General features: G+C 35.4%; 1 protein-coding gene across 3 annotated transcripts in view; it reads left to right on the plus strand.

Moving 5' to 3' along the window:
• Positions 1-7,626, plus strand: part of LOC126480820 (condensin-2 complex subunit G2-like) — a 290,712-nt gene extending 283,086 nt beyond the window's left edge. For all 3 annotated transcript variants that reach the window (XM_050104156.1, XM_050104158.1, XM_050104157.1), the window contains one exon: positions 6,347-7,626. In XM_050104156.1, coding sequence (XP_049960113.1) covers positions 6,347-6,593 — 247 coding nt within the window. In that variant the 3' untranslated portion in view covers positions 6,594-7,626. The remainder of the gene's footprint in view (positions 1-6,346) is intronic.
• Positions 7,627-9,840: the final 2,214 nt, after the last annotated feature.

Below are 9,840 nucleotides of genomic sequence, written 5' to 3' on the forward strand. Positions count from 1 at the left end.
ATAGTTTAAAAATTGTTCAATGTTGTCATCTGGTCCATACACTAGGTCCCATTGCACATCTGTTGGCAACCTTCTCTTTAAAGCATTTATCTGTGTGAGCTCATCAAAGGGTTTACTCAAATGTACAAGTTTCTTCAGTTGATTCTTACAAAACTGTTTCATAGTCCCCTGTGTTTCTCTATAATTTGGTCCATTCAGGAACTCGCTCTTTATCCTGGCTTGTTCAGTTTCTGACCAGAACCGTTTTAAGAACTCAATTTCAAATTCTGCATAAGACATGTCCATAGAAAAATTTTGATTGGCCCCAGACAAAGATTCCCCATCCAAAAATTTTTTAACAAACTTAATTTTGAAACTTTCACTCATATTGGGCAAAAAATTGTCTCTACAACTCTGCAGAAAGTCAACAGGATGCAAACTACACTCATTAGGAAAGTTTTTAACTGGAATATTGGATAATAAGGTACATGTGTTCATAGAAAAATTTTTGTTAGCTACATCATTGCCAAATATTTCAAACTTTTGGTTTAACTCTGATACTGTACTTTTTAATTCACTAACATCTGTCTTTGTTTCAATCTCGTGGAGTTTTACTGTGTTACTGACTGTTTCCACTTTATCATTCACAACATTTAGTTTCGAGCCTACTCTACTTTCAAGATCTACTGCCATAGCTTTTACATTTACACAAACTGTATCTATTTGACTATTAACATTAACAAAACACTTTGCATTTTTCTCTCTGTCTGTGACCAGTTCATTTTTTACAGACTGAATTTTGTTACTCAGACTAGATTTTACTTCTCCCACTTTAGATTCTACCGCCAAAATCTTTGTTTCTGCCTTGCTGAGTTTCTTGTCTATCTTTGATATATCGTTGCGAAGTTTATTACCCCAAAGTAAGACATTATCAAATTTTTTGTTCATAGCTCCCTCTAGACGCGACACTTTCTGATTTATAACACGAAAACTGTCCGCAACCGTCTGATTCATGCTTTGCAATTGTTCTTCATTAGCTTGTAAGCGGGCTACAACAGTCTGATTTAAAGCTAACGATTGTTCCATCATTTGTAACAGTGATTTAATGTCCGACGTCTCACATTCTGATGAATTAAGATTTTGATCTGCTTCTTTGACTGACTCATCTTCCGATTTTATCGGCATGACTACGTCCCCAAAGACTAACAAATTTTCACAATCCTGCTGGGATTCAGCACCACTTTCCTCTTTCACAATGGTCATTTTTGTGAAATTTCACACACAAAATAATAAAAGGAATAAACAGCACTACACAAATGTACTTATCTTTTCAGTCTGGGTCCTCACACGTGTGGTCAGTCCACTTTACTGCTTCGTTTCATCTCCCTTGACTTCCATGTATAGCACTTCTTCGTACCACGTGGTCATTAGACTTCTGCACAACAGATTTCGTCAATTCAGTACATATAAATGTCTTAATCCCGGCAAGGAGCCCCCAGTTGTCACGAACCCACTCTACTGTGCAGGAAAAGTTATCTCCATAAGGACACCGTTACGGTGTGGCTAATGGCTGTATAGTACTTTAGTAGAGCTGGCCATGATGTCTCCTTTGTTGATGCTGCTGAGTCTGCATTGTCCATGTGACTTCTCGTTGTCTAGGCGATGATTCCTTTGCTGCTCTGGGTCCAAGAAAAGGTGCGGGTTTTTTTAATTATTACTGGACTATTGAAAAATGACGCAGTATTCCACGGTTTCTTTGTATCAAAAACACATTTATTGCCAAAACTATATACACAACTACACTGAACCGCGGCCAACACTCAAGTGCCCGAAAACCCGTTGTAGGCCAAAGATCACGGTCATAAGCTACAAAGAACATACAATTCCAATATCGATTATTGATCGCAACACGTAACTTAGTATTATCTTAAGCAAAAGCTTTTTTAACACGACTTTAGTGTATAATAAAATAAAATGACGTCTATTTGTCAGTTCCATTACAAACAGTACACCCACAGTTGACACCGGGAGAATAACTGTTGGATTGGGGTATGCAGACATGGCAAGTTTTGCATAAAATCAAAAACTATTGCTCCCACATAATCAGTAGATTGGCATCTTTTGTTAGCATCCCGAAGTGAGTTGTAAAATTATAACTATGGTACATAAGGAAAGTTGATTTCACTCTGCCGGCAAGCTTGGCTGTTTTATTTAAATGTGACCTTTTAAATTTGAGTTCGATCTCTTGAAATTTACAACAGACATGGAGTAATTAAAGTTGTCCCAATAATAATGATAAACATCATAGTCTACAATCTGCATATTTCTCATTGATCATATTGTGCATGATCCATATGTTTAATTCAGAATTTAAATATGTCACCTTCTTTTGTGAATAATGTGAGTTTTTGTGTGGAAAGATATTATATTGCTCATGAATTTGTGCAATGGTCTAATCTGGTGTGTTTTTATTGTTCAGATTTTTCCCACTTTTATCAACAGGTGACATTCGCTTTATTAATATACAGGTACGAAAGAGACACAATTTCGTCACTGGACGTACATCCGAGAACACTTTCTTGCAAATCTGTTTCCTTTCACTTCCGTGCTTTACATGGTAAAGAAACATTGCATATCTACTCTTGTCACCACATTCTGGATCAAATTTCCGAGGATGCCTCTTATTTACTTCCTTTGCTTCAATAAGCTGCTGCAGGTGTAAGTCCTGGGCATCTCTGGTAGGGCAATGACAGACAAATTTTGCCAAAATATCATTTTGATGATTTACGTCAACGTAACCATAAATTTTTCAGTCTGTAGTTGAAAGAAAATTGTTAATAAAGGACTCGTGTTGCAGATAAAAACCAATATTATAGCTATTTACATCACTCACATTTTCATACTATTGTTCCAAGTAAGATTAAATTTACCTGCATAATTCTGTGACTGCTTTCCCAGGAAAATAATTTTCTTTGTAATTTTGATATGTAGTTATTTAGTATGCGCTGTCTTTAACTTATTTCTGTTATGTTCTACACTGCTATTCTTCCTTTTTGGAGCCATAGTAATACTTCAGCTGCCATTCAAATGAAAGACAGTCAACACTAACAATGACTGTTTGTGCCACAAGAAGGGAAGATGGCAAGTTTATCAACAGAGTGTAGTATTGCAACTAAACAGTTTCCGTGTGGGTATGAGAAATATTTGTTGAAACAAAAGAATGCAGTGACATATTTGGTGTCAACAACAAACAGCATTAAATACAACCCATTTCTATCATTTCAAGTACCATGGCATGTCTCATTTTAATTCCAAATGATTGGCTATAGACTTAAATGTAGTATTCAGTGAAAAAATGAAAACTGAACATTTTCACTAATTTGATTTCAACAATTGACAATTCAATTGCTACTGCCAATAAATATTGTTATCTAGTTTTCTATTTGATTCCTATTGCAGTTGTATCTCTGAGTCAACTTACTGTGATCTGTTTTCATACATTTTAGCAATAGTGTTTATATACTTGAGCTTTAATTTAAAATTTCTGTTGCCCGACTATCAAATTGAAGTTGTTAAAGCCACTTCTTATTTCATGTGCAGAGAGAGAGTTAGAAGAGAAGGTGGAGGAGGGGGAGAGAGGGTGGCACTAGTGTAAGAATTGGCAGATGGCATAACAGCTGCTGATGGCATAACAGCTGTTGATGGCGTAACAGCTCCTTTGGTTCACATTTTGTTTGTTATCTTCTTTTTGCAACACAAAACATGGTTTACACAGTTTTCTTGTCATTGTGTTCAGAGCCATTGTGGCTTTGTTAAACAAAGATGTCTAAGGAGACACATGACTAGGTGGTCGATGAGAGTAGCTAACATCAAATAGATTGACCTTTCGATGGCTTGGTAGCGACCTAGGTCGCTACCAACTTAAGCCATCAGGTGACATTGTGTTTAGTGCATCTTGCATGTTAATAAATAAGATGCTTTCAAACTATCTGAGTGATCATAAACTAAGGTAAAACTTTTCTTAGCTGTAAACCACTAAACACTGTGTTCCCTTCTAGCACAACAACCTAGTATTTCTGTTACCTTGTGTATTTTTAAAATTGTGAAGCTGTCGAGAAGACTATGGAACTTATATACAAATGGAAGACGAGTGAGAACTTGAGTCTCCAGTTAGTGTCAAACAAAAATAATGTGAAACACCGGAAACGATATATCCCTTGAAGGAACTCATAGTGCATTTTGAATTTTTGTAAAATGAGTTGTAAGTACTTCATTGCAAGTTTCTGCTTATAATAGATATCCTGAGGTTTGAGAGCAAAATTGTGCAACAAAACCCACCTCTTTATAGTCAGTGGTGGTTGAATTCCAAAATTTTGTACAGCCAAGAAGTATTTGTTTATGGTCTGCTGTTTGATTCAGAGTCTACTTACCATTTTATGTTTTCATACAAAGCTCCAGAATAGTTTTACTTGACAGCAAAACTGTCACCTTGATGTTGTTAAAGCCCACTTCATTCTTGTACAGAGAGAGCACTACTCTTACAGTCATCTCTTCTGCCAGAATGAGCAGCCTAAGGATCCTGCCGAAAGCATAATAGTTCGTTTGGTTCACATTTTGTTTGTTATCTTCTTTTTATAACACAAAACTTGTTTTACACAGTTTTCTTTTCATTGGGCTCATAGCGATTGTGACTTTGTTTAACCAAGAAGTCTAAGAAGACGCTTGACTGGATGGCTGATGAGAGTATCTAAAAATCAAACAGACTGATTTTGAAGGCTGTTGACTTCTTTGGTCACTTCGAATTTTGGCTACCAGGTAACATTGTGTTTAGTGCATCTTACTCATCAATGAATAAGAGGCTTTCAAAGTATTTCAGTGATGTGGTGTGCTAATAGATTCATATTGTAGTTGCATCTTTGAGTCAGCTTAATGTTCTGTTTTCATACAAGTTAGCAGTAAAATATACATTAGATAAAATTCACAATTTTCCTTTTTGGGCTGCAAAACTTGTGCCATGATGTTGTTAAAGCCACTTGTTTCATGTCCTGAAAGAGATATGACACTACTCTTACAGAAATCATTTCTGGCAGGAGAAGGAGCCTAAGGCTCTTGTTTATTGCATAACTGTTCCTTTGGTTCACATTTTGTTTGTTATCTTCTTTTTATAACACAAAACTTGTTTTACACAGTTTTCTTTTCATTGGGCTTATTTTATCTAATGTATATTTTACTGCTAACTTGTATGAAAACAGAACATTAAGCTGACTCAAAGATGCAACTACAATATGAATCTATTAGCACACCACATCACTGAAATACTTTGAAAGCCTCTTATTCATTGATGAGTAAGATGCACTAAACACAATGTTACCTGGTAGCCAAAATTCGAAGTGACCAAAGAAGTCAACAGCCTTCAAAATCAGTCTGTTTGATTTTAGGTACTCTCATCAGCCATCCAGTCAAGCGTCTTCTTAGACTTCTTGGTTAAACAAAGTCACAATCGCTATGAGCCCAATGAAAAGAAAACTGTGTAAAACAAGTTTTGTGTTATAAAAAGAAGATAACAAACAAAATGTGAACCAAACGAACTATTATGCTTTCGGCAGGATCCTTAGGCTGCTCATTCTGGCAGAAGAGATGACTGTAAGAGTAGTGCTCTCTCTGTACAAGAATGAAGTGGGCTTTAACAACATCAAGGTGACAGTTTTGCTGTCAAGTAAAACTATTCTGGAGCTTTGTATGAAAACATAAAATGGTAAGTAGACTCTGAATCAAACAGCAGACCATAAACAAATACTTCTTGGCTGTACAAAATTTTGGAATTCAACCACCACTGACTATAAAGAGGTGGGTTTTGTTGCACAATTTTGCTCTCAAACCTCAGGATATCTATTATAAGCAGAAACTTGCAATGAAGTACTTACAACTCATTTTACAAAAATTCAAAATGCACAATGAGTTTTTTCTGACACAAACCATGGCTTACACAGTTTCCTTTACACTGGCTTCAAAGCCATTGTGACTCTGATAAAACGAGAACTCTAAGAAGATGTTTAAATAGGTGATTGATGGGTGTAGGTAAATTAAAATAGACTGTTCTTGATGCCTACTGACTTCTTTGGTCACTACTAACTGCATCTACTAGACAGTGTTATGTTTTCTTTGATCACTACCAACTACATCTACCAGACAAGTTGTGTTTAATCCATCTTATGTGTTAATAAATAAGAGACTTCCAAACTATTACCATGATCATAAACTAAGAGTATCACTTATTCTCTCTAACATGTAAACTACTAAACACTATGTTCTCTTTGAACAAAGCAACTTACTATTTATGTTATCTTCTGTGGTTTTAAAATTGCAGAGTTTTTGAGAAGACGGTGGACGTTCTAAAGGAAGCTCACACCGAGATGAAAAAAGCACAAAAGGAAGCTGAGCCAACCAATATACAAATGGAGGAGGAGGAAGAAGTTGACCCTCCAGATGGTGCAAAACGAAAAGCATGTGAAACGCAAAAGCAACCAGTCAGTGAAAACAATAATCGGAGTCCTGAAGATGCAAATAAAATGAGGAGGAGTCAAAGAAAATCGAGAACTTATAATAGGCCATGAGAAATGTAGTCTCCAAACTATGAATCCACAAGCATTCCATAGTCAACATTCTCAGATGGCATGCATTGCCCATTATGAATTTTTATAATAAGAATTGTATATAAAACAGTGTAAGTTTCTGCATTTTGATAAAAGTTATGATATTGGGAGACCAGAACTCTTCATCCCGCTCTACTCATTATCATTAGTAATAGTTAATGTTATATATTCGACAGTTGTGCTCTACCAACACTTATTACATTCTGTTTTCTGTTAGTACTGTTATCCTATCAGTTAGAAGTATAGTGAGTTTTCATTTACACATTTCTTGCAAAATTGTGGTTTCGTCTAGGTACTTCACTTGTTAGGACACAGTGAGTGCCATGTAAAAATCATGTGGATTTTCAATTACAAAATTGTTCGTCATGTGAAGGTTGTACTATCAAAGTAGTTAATGCCCATGAAAAAAATAAAGTTTTAAGTACAACAACACATTTTTTTAAAATACTACACCTCATTAATGACTCAAGTTCTGGTGAAATTGTTGTATGAAATCATGCATTCATTGTTGCTCAGAGATGTGTTTTTATGGCAGTTTTGGCGTATGACGTAACCAAAAGCCATGATTAAACAACACTTTATCATTAAAAAGCATTAATTTTGACATATTTAACTGGGAACGAAAAATTAGTTTTATTTTTTCACACAAAATCAAGTACATAATTTATAAGTGGTGTGAATGTGATTATTTTTTTAACAGAATTATTTTCAGATGTATAAAAAATAAAAATATTATTTGAAATTTGTACAGAGAGTGTATATCCCATACATAAAATTGCCGTACTTTGTAATCTTATAGTGTTTTCTGTGTAAAAAATAAATAATGTTATGTGATATGTAAATAAGACTTAATTCTCATTATTTATTGCGAGAAAAATTTTATTGTGTGGATTAAAATCTGTCATAGACATTTCACTATTCCATAATTTGTTATTTTGGTTTTAATTTTTTAGGTATTATGTTTCACTGTCATTATACACGCGTTAATACTTATTCATCAGTGTTAAGTTTTAGTAAATGAACGATGTTCTTTACTCACATTTGTTTTAATATCTTTGTAAAGTTAAAATATTTATGAAATAAATTGAAAATATAGTTTAAATTAAAATTTTGAAATATATTGAAGTTCCTAATAAGTGGCTTTCATTTATGTGAAAGTATTGCCTTTTTTATGAAGACAATTCATGTATTACTCAACAGATTCATGGTTTGAACTCTGATGATGAACGTTGAGCTGAATCTTCTTGTCTTAAGAGTATCCATTAAAATTTGGTAATCAACAAAGAATCTTAGAATCTTTGCGTAATCATTTCTGGCTTTTTCTCTCAGGATGAATCAAGATGATGCCCACAATAAAGTGCTCTGCTCAAATGACAATATATTTGGCAACCTCTACACTGAATTCCTTTGCCATTTGCATTCTAGAAGCGTCTGCACATAATGGAAGTGTAAGATTTAAAAGTGTGTTCCCGAAATATACATTTATACAGGTTTACATCACAGAGAAGATTGAGTAAAGCATCACTGTTCATAAGTTGGTTAGGGGTAAATTTCCTGGAAAAAATTAGACTAGGCCTAAGTATGCCTTTAACTGCCTCTTGTTTTGAGGGAAAGGACAGTTCATAATGGCATCAAGTTTTGTAGGATCTGGCAGTATGCCTTCTGAAGAGATTGTGTGTCCTAAAAATTTTACCTTTTCTTGTACAAAATTAAGATTTCTTGAGATTTGCTATAACTCAGTGTTCGGAATAGTGGTTCAGTACTTGTTCAACTAAGCTTAAGTCTTCTACCCAAGTGGGTGTGGCAACTAACAGCTCCTCCACATATACTGTTACCTTACTGAAAAGTTCAGGTCCTAGCACTTTGTCCAGAGCAGAGATAAATACACCTGCACTTTATGTTCAATCCAAACGGTAATACTTGAAATTTGAAGCTCCTGCACCCACATACAAAGGCAGTATATTTCCGACTTTCTTCATGTAGTTTTATTTGCCAATAAGAGTACTGGAGATCGATTACAGTAAGAAATTTAGCATCATGTAATTTCATAAGCTGTTCCTCTAAATTGTCTGGACATGTTTGTACTGATACAAAGATCTTATTAATGTTACATGTGTCAAGGACCAAGCTCACGGTGACATCTGGCCTACTCACAGCCATATACGACTACAATAAAGGGAAAATGGTGGTTGCATTGCACCTCATTCAAGCATCCTGTTAATATCTTTTCTTACTGTTTCCCTCTATGTCTATGGTACAGGGCATGAAGTAGAACAAAAAGTTTCGTGAGGATAAACTTCCATTTTGTACACAAAATTCTTAATGAAACCTAGTCTTTTTTCAAATACACATATACGAGCAAGTATCAGTTCCCTAAGTTCCTCTTGCTGTTCTTGAGACAAGCATTTTGATTCACTTACCTTCATGTTTATTGTGTCGATGTTTACCTCTTCTGCTGCCAACTGTTCGTTGTTGTATGTGCTGATAAATATGACCATGGGATTCACCAATTGAACCTCAAAGTCGTGAGTAACTTCAATTTTTACGTCTGTCAGTACTTCCCCTGATTAGGTCTGCTGCAAATAATAGGTTATTTACTGTGAAATGACTTTGACCCTTGCCAATGTCAATTTGTTCTTGGACTGTCCTAAATGTATCCATATCGATTGAATAGTCAACTATTAATTTCTGTACTAATCAAAAAATTGCGTCGTACAGAAAACAGCCCTTATTGGACGGGAATTAAAGCTTGTATTTTGGCTCCTTTCAATTTCTGACCAGTTGCAGTTTGTACCTTGCAATTTTGCACTGGTAGTCTGGGTATACGCCCACATTTCTTCAGTTCTTGAAAGAATCCCTTTGCTATCAAATTAGTCATAGTACCTGTGTCAAGGACAATGGGTACATGTAAGTAAAATATTTTGGCTTTAATAGTAACTTGTATCTTGTCCTCTGTGAAGTTTTCCTGACTATCCTCATTACTTTGATACAGGTCACCTTTTACGTCACTACCTTGATCATATCTGATGCAGCAAGTGTTGATGAAGCTCGTGCCCCCACTCTCCTCCCAGGTCACAGAACGTCATGGTGGCGTTAGTCTCCGAGCTAGGCGTAACTTCTACTATATGGACTGTTGGCGTTTGATTATGCCAGTTAGTATCCTGTGAGGCTCTCAACTCAGATTCTCTTTGCCTTTGTGTGTTATTCG

This window comes from Schistocerca serialis, chromosome 5, assembly GCF_023864345.2.
Source record: "Schistocerca serialis cubense isolate TAMUIC-IGC-003099 chromosome 5, iqSchSeri2.2, whole genome shotgun sequence".
Lineage (NCBI taxonomy): Eukaryota > Metazoa > Arthropoda > Insecta > Orthoptera > Acrididae > Schistocerca > Schistocerca serialis.